At 45.4% G+C, this 14176-nt stretch overlaps 1 protein-coding gene across 18 annotated transcripts in view; it reads right to left on the reverse strand.

The window, feature by feature from the left end:
• Positions 1–14176, reverse strand: part of FBRSL1 (fibrosin like 1) — a 502004-nt gene that overhangs the window by 53430 nt on the left and 434398 nt on the right. For all 18 annotated transcript variants that reach the window (XM_066331469.1, XM_066331467.1, XM_066331461.1 and 15 more), the window contains one exon: positions 1628–1673. In XM_066331469.1, the coding sequence (XP_066187566.1) occupies positions 1628–1673 (46 nt within the window). The remainder of the gene's footprint in view (positions 1–1627; positions 1674–14176) is intronic.

Below are 14176 nucleotides of genomic sequence, written 5' to 3' on the forward strand. Positions count from 1 at the left end.
AGACAAAACCCATGATCTGAACCCAAAGCTGGCAACGTCTACACCCACATTAAAGCAAACAGGAACAGGCTGAAATCACAGCGATATAAACAGCACTGAACACAAACTTCAAGACAGCAAATTCACAGGCATTCGCACATTTAACTTCCTGATAGGGAGGTATTTTGAAAACTCATGTTGCTGAGCTGCTCCATGGTATGAAGGGGTGGGGGATCTCGAGCTTCAGCACAAGGAGGAGCCAACAAAGCTGCTAACGCTTCAACATAAGCCTCTCCAGCAGGTCTCTGTGCCAGGCATTATGCAGGATGGCAAGATTTTTGTTTTGCCGAGGCAGTGCCGTATGGGCAATCTGGTTCGCCTTATCAGCGAGCCAAGTGAGAGAAGAGAAATGTTCTTCCCCACCATTTGTTTAAATTTCCCTCGTTCCCCCAGATAAAGCTGCATACTTTTGTAAAAATATCTACAAATGTAATAACATAATGGGCTTGTCATCGGTTTCCACATTTGGCATTGAAAATCTGCAAAGCTTGGAAAGAAAGAGAATTCCTAACAGTTACTGCTGCTGAAGAGCCCAGCTAAAAACTGGGCCTGGATCCAGGTGATGGAGCACACAACCACCAAAACGCCTGTTCATGTCCAGCACCTACTCCTACACAACTGCAAATTGTTCCTTTCTTGGCCCCACCGAAATAATATAAGAAGGTTATTTCATCACTTCTTTTTGATGGGCCTCATCTCCCCTCTTCGGGGTATTTGCACGCCCCTAACATCCACTGTTGCTGTGAATTGATTTCATTTTGCAGCTCAAAGCAGAGGATGCTGCAGACAGCCACAAGCCCCGGCAATTAATTTGGAGCCACACAAACCTCCTTGCATGGCAAAATGGAACCATTCCCAGCACAAGGCTTTCCACTGTGTACCACAGTTTGCCCTCTCCAAGGCCGTTTCTTTGGCATTTCTGCCCAGCATCCATCTCAGTGAGATTATCCCTGGGAACACGTGAAGGCAGAGCAGCCTGGTTTTATGGCTGTGCCGAGCCCTCAGAGGAGGGCTTGGTGCATTTAGAGATCTGTGGCTGTGCCCCCAAGGGGCTGTGGAACGAGGCAGTCTCTTAGCAACACCCAGTGCCTATCACAGGTAACTCACTGACAGCACAGTGGGGCTGCGCCGTGCTCAGCACCTTCCACCGTGTCCTGGAGAACCCAGAGGTGCAGGCACAAATGCTCCGTGGGCACTGGCAGGGGAGGGATGTGCAAGCCCTTGTCAGCATGACACAGACAGCACTGAAATACTGATTGGCTTAAAAGAAATGAGGATTTGATTGTATTAGAGGGAGAAGCATATCCCCTACAGTAAGGACTGACTTCTCCTTTGTGAGTAATCCCTCTCTCCAAGACACTTAACACAAATCTTACTGGAAGGGAAGAAGTCTCACCCCACACTGAGACAATGCAGCTCTAAATTTTAACTTAAATCATCACAAGCCCGTAAAGCTGATCTTTAAGGCAATGTGTGTGGCCCAGCTACAGGCTCTGGCAAAACTGATGTCCTGCTATTCGCACGATACGGATTCACAACCCAAATCTCTCACTGTAAGATAAGGAAAGCATTTCTCCAGATCACTTACCTTTATTTGCTGCAGGAGAGAACAGCTTCTCAGAGCCTACGGAAGCCTGAAAAAGGAAGAGAAAGAGAGGGTGAATAATCCTGAAGGAGAAATTCGGAAGGCTTGCTCACAAAAACACAGCTCATAAAACAAGTGGGTTATCTGGAGACCTGCAGTTGCGCATTGCACCTGGAGGGTGCAATGTTGTGCCATTAAAGAACGAGCATGCATCCTGAGGAGATGAAAGCCAAGCAAGAGGACTGTCCTGATCTCACCCAACTATATCCTCCTGTCTCGTTTATTTAGGCAGCCATGCAATGCACAGCTATTTTATCCATGATTCCTCATATAAAAATAAAACCAGTGAAACTGCTATCAAGCTGAAGGAGAAAAAAAAAAAAGAAAAAAAAAAAGAAAAACCAAAACAAACCAAAACACAGTTCAAAGGCTCTCTCACTGAAAATAAGCTCAGTTCTTGCTGAACATGCAAAATGTAATTTGTGTATTGGAAACACAAGTTGCAACTGAACACATCTGTATGAAGGAGGGTGTTGTTTAATATTATGCCAAATGATAGGTACATGCTGCTATGCACTTAGTTGAGTATGAAATAGAACGACTTCCTCTTGGAAGAAGCCCGTATCCTTGCAGACTGGGTTGCACTATGCTGTCTGAACTCCACAGCAGTGTATTTGTGCTCCTCACAGCTCTGGGAAATAGTTAAAGAAATCCAATTAACCTAAACCTTGTAAACAGCTTCATGATAATCAGGGTCACTGGGTTACAGACAAGATGATAACGACAGACAGGGAAAAAAAAGTCCATTCATCGTAAATAAAGCTTTTATGAGTTAATTTGATGGCTTCCTTTCCTCCCCCCACTGATATCAAACAGTCAACCGATTTCAGCATAAGCTTCTCCTCCTCGCTATCTGATAAAATAGCAAGCAGCCTCTCCATAATCAAAGCTGGTCTGGGAGCAGGAGCACCATCGACATTACTACCATCTACAAGAAAGTATCATCAACATGTTGGCACTGACTGCTGCATGAATAAAATGGGGTGAAGTACAAAGCTGACGAGCAAAAGATACTGAAAGTGAAAAAAAGCCTTTTTCCCCTGGCTCTGCTTTAAGAACAATTAATTAATTCAACACATGGCTGAACTAAGTTGATTTTATTTTTGATGTTATTGATTTTATTCTAAGGTGCCTTGGGAGGTTTGCATGATAAAGAGCACTACAAATTGTATTACACTGCTATATATTTTAAATGACGACTCAGAAGGAAAAAAACAAATAGTAAAATGCAAGAAGTTTTGCATGAGATATAGTAAGAAGCAAGAGTGATCCATTAATGTTACTTCTAAGAAAAGTGGCACTGCAAGCACTGAATGTCTTACTTAATGCAAATGTATAAAAAAGAGAGGGAAAACAACATGAAAAATAGGTTGAGGCTGAGACACATAAGAAAAAAATTCTGAATTATGTCCACGACAAAGCTGCACGTGTAGCTGTGGCATGTATGATCATTACACAGCTCAGCAAAAAAGATCCTAAAATTTTGGGAAAATCAGTTACCTGCACGATCCCTTCACTGCATGGATTAAAAAGAGGAAGAACCAGGATTAAACAACGTTTTGCCTAGGCTGGTTTGCAAAGAAAGTGTAACAGCGTCACACAGCAGCAACAACAGTGGTGCATAAAACGTTTGACAGCCAACTCTGAATTTACAACCCGTTGTTAGGAGATTTTTCACTTATAATCAACACCAAGTCACCACGGACGCAGAACACATCTGCAGGCTCTGGGAACTCACCATGCTAACAGCTCACACAAAGCCAGGGCCTACTCTCAAAGCACTCCACAGGCACTCGGACACGTGGCAGGTGGATAAATAAGATTCCCCCATTTTACAGGCAATGAACCTTCGTCGCGGCTTGCACTAATGTCCCAGCAGTAAATCGGCTGCTGAGCCACAAATCCTAAGTGCCGGGTCCGGATGCTGGGGTGTGCAGTCCTGCTCTGGAAGGGAGAGCCCTCCCTGGGGAGCCAGCCAGGGCTGCAGGAGCTGCTCTGCCCACCCCAGCTGGGAGAAGCTTTGTGCTTCCCCTGGTCTGGAGAGGCTGGACTCACAGCCACCACCACGCTGTGACAGTCGCCAGCTCAGTCCCTTCTGTGCACCTCGGTACTGTGAGTTCAGTGCAGCCTGGCACTGCTCAGCCCGGAGCTAAACATCTCCGTGCTACAGGTCCAGACTATATCAAAACAATGTTTAAGGAAGTCAAGCCAGAAAATTCACTTTATAGACAAAGTAAAACACCCGGATTACTGCTCAGCCTTCTGCTATCAGCATGTGCCACCGCCTTCCACAATCAGAGTCAACATTTACAGAGCAGCGTTTTCAACATCGCAGCTTCAGTTCACAGACACAAACCTTCACACCTAGAGTTTACAGTAACTTTTGCTCTCACTTCTGGTGATTTCTAGCTCCAGATCTGAGCAGTTTTTGGCACGAGCACCCTTCTGAAACAGTGAATGCCTGTGCTATATAGGATATTCTGTGAGCTGCTGTAAAGGCAGGAGGGAAGCTGGGGGAGGAAGAGCCTGAATACATCATTCAACCCTATCAGTCACCCTTTAAAGAAAGTGTACAATAAAACCTATGTGTCTGAGGGAGGCCACTAATGAGTGAAAAAATCCAGCAAACCAACACATCTGCTAAAACAAGTCTCCTCCCAAATACTGCTGTTCCAAGCAAATCATTTGCATATGTTTAAGAAGGGATTTAAAAATATTATTAATAAAGTGGAATTCTTCCCTTGTGAACAAAACCAGGCATTTGGAGTCTTTTATGCAGAGTTCAAGCCATCACAGGAAATCACATGTTCTTGATTGCAAAATGAAACCAAAAATCCCCTTTTTTCCCCCCTCTTGTTGCCTCCTGCCTGTCTCCATCTGAAAAACCATCTCACGAACCCCTCGAATTCCTTTTTGTTGTTGTGTAAGGCAGCAAGACCTGCCCAGCCTGAAGTTCACAGACAGGAGACACCTCCATTTTCCCTGTTCACTGGCTGTCATCTCCCTTGCCCCGGAGCACAGCTCAAAGCCACAGAACCCACCACAGGCTTGTGTACATAAAAATGCTGCTTGCATGGCATGGTCCCACCCTTGTCCCCAGTAACAACCGTGGCACTTGAAGCATATCAGACATCTGTCCCCAGAGCAGCAGTTTCTGAGGTAACCTCATATTGCTGAAATCTCTAAGAGCCAGCACCCTTTCAATGACACTAAGCCTTCCAGGTCCCCTTTGTGGCTTATTCGATGAAGTTACCAATCCTTTGTCATCTTTTGATTTTCTTTCTTTACTACTCTAAAGGGGAAAATGCCTCCACCCAGTTCTGTGACAGCTTGAAACCAGGCTGAATACACTGCAGAGGAAAATAACATTTCTGCCCTTTTCTGCTTTGCGGAGAGCAAGCAGAGGAGTGGTGCTGCAGTCCCTCCCCCTTCCTCCCCTTGAACCCAGCACATATAAACACTGATTCAATTTTCAGCAGTAAAAGATCAGCAAAGGCAGCTTTTTCCTCAAATGTGAGGTGGTAACCACAAAGGATGTAGCACACCCTCTCCTCTGAAGGTGAGCAGTGAGGCATAATGAAGTCCATGCCTCATCCATCCTGGTTCCCACTAACCCAAAGCAGCTGAAAGGTGCAAGAGCTCTTGCAGATTAATAATTTAATGATTATATGTAACAGAACAACATCATCCGACAAAGACAGCACTATAAATTATGTCAGGCCTCACAGTAATTACTTCTTTTTTTTATCCCCTTTATCCATAGCCTATAAAAGGCTAACAGGGAATAGAACTGTTTCTTATCACCAACAACAGAGGCTCTGTGGACCTTGATGCCATCTCCTGGAGCACTGAATGCCAGATCCAAGCCTGATACTCCAGGAGCCTGATAGCAAGACACTGGGAAACTGCTAATGAGGCTGCAGTTCTGGTTCACAAGGAACAAGCAAAGTAGTGTTAGGGACCTGGTATCTATGTCACATACAGGGCAAAAGCCAAGCATTCCCTCCAAATGAGTCCAGTACGGTAGGCAGAAGAAGGAGACAGTAAAATACAGTTTAAGTTTTAGATCTGGATGGCTGCCTATTGACTAGAGATCCAAGAGCCAGTCTCAAGAGAGACTGTTTGCACAATTACTGAACTTAGCAAGCACTAAAAAGCTCACAAGAAAACCTTTCTCTGGGAGATTTCCAAACTAGGAAAGTACTGGATACGCTTAGACAAAGTTTTAGCATAAAGCACGGACACTACCTGATCTGGATCAATTTTCATTCTTTCCTTTGATGTGTATGCCCTGCTTTTACCAACCACTCCAATGCCACTTGATCGCTTGTCCAGCAAAGAATTTCAGCACGTCAGTACTGCTTTACTACTCTGCAGTTCACTCTGCAAGTCATTCATACCAGACCCCTCATCCAGTAATATGAGAACAATAACTAAAACAGGAAGGTATTGTTTGGGCTGTGATTCTTCTGTAGGAAATGGAAATTGATACATATGGAAAGGTGCAGGAGAAGCCCAGAAATAGCACATATGCACACAAAAAAACCCAAAGTAAAAATCCCCCTTAAGACCAACAAAGTATTCTACACATTTCAGGATATAAAAGCAACCCATGGGTAACACTGCTTGCATTGTGAGGGGATGTTTCAAGGTAGCCTACAGCCTTTCCAAAACCTGCATTATTTTTGGAGAGAAATCACAGCTCAGTTAGGAAGACAAAAGAAAAGTTAGACCTGCAATTCAGTCATTTTTGTGAACCTTCTAGGAATATCCAGTTTTGTGGTACACAGCTGGCTGGGACAGAGCATAGCCCAGCTGTGTGAGGGATTAAGAAGCAAGAGGGAACAGGACTTCTACAAATCCACACTGTGATTATCTTCCCACAGAATTTATAGACTGGGCTTCCAAGAGGGCTCAGCACTCAGCAGCTGCCTTTGGGGCATCAGCTTGACTGGAGCTACTGAGTATGGAGCAATTCCAAAAATCCATTTAGAAATCTGAATGGTGACCAGGTTGTTCTGAAAAATCTGGTTACAGCTGATAGTTGGGATAATTTATGAAGTTCTGTCTGTTGATCTCCAGTGCAAATAAGGACTAATAATAAATAATATTCCCTAAGCAAGAACGAATCTCCACCTTTCTAGCAACAACCCTAAAAATACAGCTGTGCTTTCAGTTACACCATAGCACATCACAGTGAAACACACAGCATAAAGACCCCAAACAAGCAAGGACTTATTGAGATGGCAATGCCTTAAACACCACAGATGCTTCTAGCTCAATTATGATTCAAGGCCATCTCTGAGAGGTAGTGATGGGTCTTCTGTATCTTTCATGAGTTTACTCTACAGGATCCTCACTAGAAACAAAATGTTTCTTTGACTGTACTTCCATACAGCACCACACTTGTTAAGGTTCCCACCTCACACTGATTTAGCACACACATACTCAGTACTGCTCTGCTCCTGGAAGGGACTGTCACCATGCACTTGCCGCTTTGTCACTTTTTCTTCCAAGAATGCTCATTTCTCTCAGCAGTTTTTATAACCATGACTGGTTTTTGCAACAGCCCCTTTGAGAAGCTAGCACAAGCCTGGGAACACAGATTAAATTAGGCCATAGAGAGCCTAGAAGCAGAGATCACTGATCCTAATTCACCACTGAAGTATGCTGACTTTACACAATGGCAAATGGAATGGGAGGCAAAGTGGATGAGCACTGGAAGGCACCAAAGGAAACGCCGTGTGGAGTCTGACTCAGTTAGTGCAGGGCAGTGAGGAACCAAGCTCATTGCTCCTACACAAGTTTGACATCTTGTCTCGGTCCTCCTACAGGCTTAAATTAACAACGTCTTGAACCCTGAGCATGTTCCTCATCATTTTACAACCATTGTGGGACTGAACAAACTAGTTTAAATCGAGCAGCAGCAGTAATTCTTAAACATACGCTGCCGTGGTGCTTATTGCACAGATGTGCCTCTTCCTGTGACAAAGGGTGCCTGAATCCTCTGACACAGAGGCACATCTGACCTACAGCGTGTCTGCCATCAGAGCCTCGGGGAACAGGCCTGCTGGCTCCTCTTCCCTCTCTCCCCAAACCATCCCCCCAGCCCCAGGGGAATGGCTGCAGCCCAGAGTTCTCCCCTTCCCATCCCCTCCATTAGCGATGCTTTATGATTCATCTTCCTCGGAGCAGTTGCTGTCTCCCAAAGGAAAAGATCAAACTCCCTCTCCTTCCCAGCTCAGCTCCAATAAATAAATAAATACATGTACTGAAAAAAAAAATAGTCAAGGAGGAGAAGGGAGGAAGCTGGGGAGTTCCTGGACCTCACCAAGGCTCGTCAGACAGCTGCAGAAGGTTCCTCAGCTGTTTCCAGAGACACCAATGAGAAAAGAAAATTTCCAGCTGTCCCTCATTAAAACCAGCCAAAATACTTGCTTAATGTTAGTGTGACTGTGTGTCCTAATTTAAATTAGGGTGCACTTGGTCCTTACCTTAGGATCTTTCTCTTCAAACCTCAGCTCCCCAGCCACTACCAAATCTACCTTTGCTTCACAGTCCTGCTATTTTCCACTCTAATCAGCACTGATTTCCCCATAACACATGTTCAGATGCTCCTGGGTGTTCTGGTCTATGAATGGCACCCAGAGGACAGTTCTCTCCCAGTGCCACTGGATGAGGCTGCAGCTTCCAGTGTGAGCTGGAGGTAGTGCTGTGTTTGTGTGAAAGGCAACTGATACACACCACAGTCAGAGAAACACAGCCAGTTCTCCATGATACACTAAGAAAAGGGCTTTGTGTGGTCTGGTTTAAAGGATCTCAAACACCAGAGCCCTCATGCCTTTCTCAGAGAGCTCACTACCTCCCAAAACAAATCTTCCAGCCTACACTTCCACATTCAAAACTTTTTTGTTGCCCAGACACTCACTTAGGCAAGCACAGATTTGATTATTGATTTATCATTTGCTGCAAATGTAAGGGAAAACCTACCTTCAGGTAGGAAAGGTTGGGAATGCTGCGTAACACACTGCTACAGCAGTTTGTATTACTGTCATTATAGCTTGATCCTATCGAGTCAGCCCATCTATTTGGCAGGGATATGGCTTTTTATTTGCACTAAATCAAAGGGAACGGCGAGTGCTCTTTGCAGAACTATCTAAAACTTCTTATAATTCAAAGGCTGCACTGTAGGAAGAGTGATGGGGGAGAGCAGGGACTGTGCTGCGAATGACAGGTGGCAGACTGTTGTTTGGTACCTACCAAATTACTCTGCTGCTCCCTGGGCTGCCTTGGCATTTCATTATCCCAACTCTCTCCTGGAAGGATGCGGACATAAATTCACACCTCATGTCCTGGTTTCCGTCAAACTGAGTAAGAGTGCAAATGCTGGCACCAACTGGGAATGCCAAGCAGGGCTTGGCATGCTAGAACAAACTCTCAGCTGTGGTCTTTGCCAGCTACCTGCATTTATCATTGTAATGGCCTGCCAGACAGGACTTGGCAAGCGACGGAGGAGGGCGGGAGGAGGAGGGCCAGGCTCTGCACTGCCAAGCAATTCATTCCTGTAGCTCCTGCCATCACTGTACCAGCAGGGCAACCTTCATTTTATTTTATCTTTTAACCAATTACGTGTCACCCAAATCCCACCTGCAGCTTTCTCCAACACAAATGGCTATAAATCACAGTTCAGAGACCAAGAGGGTTTTGCAAGACATTTGATTTCATAAAAAGGTCACTGTCTGTCTGAGGATTGCTGCAGTTCAAAAACGAACTGAATAACAACCTGCATTGGCAGACAGGGAAGGAACTGTTTCCATCGTCTGTTGCATGTTGTCAGATAATATTAGAGAAATTAGGGAGGCCAACAATGGCAGGATCATTAGGATTCAGCTGAACCAAAGCACTGATAAAAATGCAGTGAAATATCTCCTCCTTTCAATTTTTGAAGAAAACATAATCAAATCAATAAAAAAGGGGAAATTGCCTGAGCACACCAGAAACATTCAACATAACCTCCTTGAGCAGACAAACAGAATACATGCCTGTCATCACTGCAGCCTGATCCAATCTGCCTGGGTATTCCAGCGTTTACCCCCCAGCTTTGCTATTTCTCAGAGCACTACTCTGTGGTCTCAGACCACTCAGCATAGTCTACTCTCTAGCAGATAAAAAATAGCAAATAATAAAACACCGTATTCTTGTTTTTAATCCATACACTGGAGACACAGTGAACTCTGCATAGAATTTTATGTGAACTGCATCACAGAGCAAACATTTAAGGGCTTAAAATCATTTGACACTGATGCTGTTCTGGACACCCTTAGTGTGTATGCCTTTCTTGCAGGTGACATGTCACGTCAGACAGCCCTGACAAACCAGCATCAAGTTCTCTGAAAAGCATCAGGTTAACTGCAGTGAGTACAGGAGGCACAGAGATGGCATTGTCCTCCTAGCCCAGACCACGGCATGTGACACACGGACATCCCTCTGACAGAATTTCCCAGTTGAAAATGCAATCCTGCCGTGGCCCTTTCCTGGCCCTGGGGGGTCAGGGAGCTTATCAGGAAGGCGGCTCTTGTCTGCTGCCATTGAAACTTGCTGTCTTACCCACAGCAACCCCGAAGGAGTGCCTCTGCAGAAGGCTCTTTTGTTGTTGTTGTTTCTAATTCACTGCTCCAAAATATTTCTTGGCTGCATCCCAGGGCTGAAGCCTTATCTGCCCATCCCCCCGGCAGACACACAGCAGCTGCAGAGGCTTATCACAGTTGCCTGTCCACTGAGTTTACAAATTAACACCCTATCGAGGCTGCACGAGGGCTGATTAATCAGAGAGAGGCAGTCTGAGGGCCTTTATCACCGTAAGCGGCTGCTGGGAGAGAAGTCACAAATCTCTCAGGAGGCCAGAGATGCCTTACAAATGAAAGAGCAGGAGGCCAGAGAGGAGGAGGGCCCAGTGGTAAGGGAAGCAGATATTTTAGAGATAGTGGTGGAGGTAATGGAGCAGTGGGAGGTGGGGAGCTGCAGGAAAACGCCAGTACATTATGACAGCTAAAAAAAAAAAAAAAAAAAAAAGATAATTAACAGCCTATACTTCATGATTCTGGCTTTCCCTCCCCGGGCTATAATTTAGCCTATTGCTCCTTTGCTCCAGAGGACAATAAACATTTATTATGTTAAACACATAACTGCGCTGCACAAAAGCACCGTTCTTTCCCAGGTCCACTCCTCGCACAGCTGTGCAGCCCAGGAGGATGGGGCTGCTGGAGCGCGCTCCCCTTTCATGCAGAAGATCACTCAGATTGGACACAAAGCACATCCCTGGCTTCACCCAGAGCTGCAGCGTGCTGGATGTGTTCATACTGAATGTGAAGGGAAATCCCATGGGACTCAGAGCTCTTGGATGGGGCCACTGGCCCACCAGCACCTGACAAGCAGCGTTAGGATGTACCTGGGCACAGGAGCAGCTCTTGCAGAAATTGTGTGATTCAGGCAGGCTCAACCACCTAAGAAGTATCTCCTCTTTTTAATTCAGCAGCCTTGCTAAGAGGTTTACTGGGAAATTTTCAATCCCACCAGAATTATGTGTAGGAGAGATTCTTATTACAAGATGAATATTACAGTCATGTGAGCCGCACTGGAGCAGAGCTGGCCCTGCCTGCTCCGAGCACCTCAGCTGCTGTAAGAGCACAGAGATTTGGGAGATTTGCCTCTGCTGGCGGACTGTGGTTCAGGGATTGCTCTCCTCTGCTTCAGTGCTAGTACCTGCTGCAGCCCTCCAGCTTTGTGCTGACGGCAGGACAATGCAAAATAATGATAAAAACCAAGGGGACTCACACGAGGAAGATTTAAAATTTAATACAACTTTAAAGGAAACCAATTTGGACGTCTGTCTGCATTTGTCAACAATCATTTCTAAATGCAAGTTTTCAAGTTTAATCCCTGAGACCAAGACACAAAGCTAGGCTTTTCCTTTGAAGCATAATATGTGTGGAAGCCGAGATTCCCACGCAGCAACATGACTCCAGAAGGTAAAAATTTAATAAAAATGTTACCAACATGAAGACATTCATAAGCAAACACTGCAACCACCTCCTGTCCAATGCTTTCTATTAACACGTCAGTAAAGAATTTAACAAATAACCTCTGGATGAAAGTGTCATTCACTGCAGCTTTACCACCAACAGCGCTGGCTGTGCGCATGATCCTGGGGAATGGCCATTCCCATTTTGCCCACAGAAACTGCACAAATTCAGGGCTGCCACTGCCTAACTCAACATCCTCAGACTAGCTCTTTTCAGACAGCACAGGAAAGCAAAATCAAACAAAAAATGAATGATCATCTGCCTTCTCCTCCTCTCCTGATCCAATGAGGAAACTATTTCCCAAACCACCTGGATTATTGGTCTACGAACCCTTGCAGATGCCCGGTTTTAACACTATCCATTAGGTTAATTAGAACTGGGCAAGTAGATGATGAGTATGAGTCCAGGAAAGGAACGACAGCATTTTATTTGAGAATTCCCTGCCAGGCTCTGTGAAGCAGACAGCTGCCCAAGGTCTCCTCATAGCTCTCCTCCGCCAACAGACACCAGATTAATTTGAGCTGGACTGGACCCCCACTCGTTATGTTCAGCAGACCCTGGGTAATCAGATGGAGAAGCTACAGGATGACAACACCTCCTGTCACCCCCATCGCGTAACAGCAACTCTATACATGAAGGAAACATCCAAGATTCATTAGGTAAACAATACAAACGTGGTAATCCCAAAACACGGAGAAATTCTAGAAGCTGTCTCTCTGGTATTTATTAGATTGACTCTTTTAACTTCGTTATCAAATCTGCCCATCAACCCTTCTCCCTCTGTCTCAGGTCTCATGTTTCTACATTTTAGGGGAAAAAACAAAGTCCCTGTTGGACTGCCTGTTCCCCACAGCTCTGTTCCCACTGGTGGACACCCTCACCCACCACGGAAGGCACAACATGGGGGGCGTGTATTTAAAGACCCAACGGAAGGGATTAGGAACACCTTAAAAAAGGACAGCATATAAATTTCTCTACAAATGGAGGCTGCAGGGGAAAAAATATGGAAGGAAGCCTATGCTTCACATCTGCAAAGCATCTGGCCTCCTATCCCTCACTCATTCAAGGGCGGTGAAGTGCGCTCACCTACTTTCTACATGAAAGGATCACCAAGCTTTTTCTCCTGTGCTATACAGTAGGTCAAGAAAAAAGCTCTCATTGTTATGCCTTGATTAAATATGGCATTAACTGACCTCACCTTCTGTATAAGAACGTGGTGAATGGGGCAGTCCCCCCTTTGCAGCCAACATATAATCTGTCTTCTCCAATTAGATATGCTTTGCAACAAGTGTGGTGGATCCATTTATTTCCATACTGCAATAATGCAGATAAATCCAACTTTGGCTCCAGTCCCACTGCTTTCAAAGATGGGGCCCTGCATTTCCAATTGCTGCCCTTCTTTTTTTTTTTTTTTTTTCCCCTTTTTTCCCCCTCCTTTCTTCTGCAAAATGTCACCAATTTACTTTAGCCTGGGGGCCCATTTCGAGTTTTACCACCAATATATGAGAAATGCATTTTTCAAGCTGTTACCACTTAACTGTACTGATATCAGCCACTCAGGGGACACAATATTGTTTACACATCCTGCTCTATGGAATAAGCACGGATGCCAAAACTCTGCCTGGGTTGTGAAGGAGACGTTTACTCTCTGTTTTATGAGATTTCCTCGATTTGTGGCTGCCTCAATGGTCGTAAAAACAGCTGTAAATCAAAAGAGCACCACAAAATTGCAATAACAACTGTCGAACTCGGCTCTAAAAAGCATAACTCCCAGCACCAGAAGGTGGAAGGCTTTTCTCTGATTTAATACCAGGTGTGGGGGAGCCCTACCAAGTCTATGTGCAGCACTGTGTCTGCCCACAGCCACCCCCACAGGAGCTCAGCCAAACCCCTCTATTTTGGCTGCTCCCCTATCATTCACCCTTACCCTGCCCCACGTAGTTCCTTCCGGCCCCTTCTCCTCTCTGGAAAACAGAAGTCTTTTTCAAATGCCTGGAGAACGCTTACACAAATAACTGCTGAATGCACAGCCCTGTTTAAAGCATTAAAATGGACAGAAAGTGAGCGAGTGTTGAACAGGGCTGTGCTCTGGATTGTGGTGGCTCTGCAGGACGGCGATGGCTTTAGCAGATGACCTCAGCCTGTCACCTTGCTGCTGGCCTGCCCAGGAGAGTCCCAATTCCTGCACGTCTCTCAGCCCAGTTTTTAGGGAGTGGAGTGAAGGAGGACAGGGCTGGTGAGATGTGAGTTATTAACAACCATCTTCTGGGAGCTGATTCGAGCTAAAATGGTTCCAGAACAGGCAGCTCCATTTGAGCCTCCAGCGAGGACTGGCCAAGCAGCAGATGCATGAATTCAAAAGTTTCTGTTACTCTGTGCCACTGGCTCCGATCCAAACCAAAGAGAGAGT

The sequence above is a fragment of the Sylvia atricapilla genome, chromosome 17 (genome assembly GCF_009819655.1).
Source record: "Sylvia atricapilla isolate bSylAtr1 chromosome 17, bSylAtr1.pri, whole genome shotgun sequence".
NCBI classification, from domain to species: Eukaryota; Metazoa; Chordata; class Aves; order Passeriformes; family Sylviidae; genus Sylvia; species Sylvia atricapilla.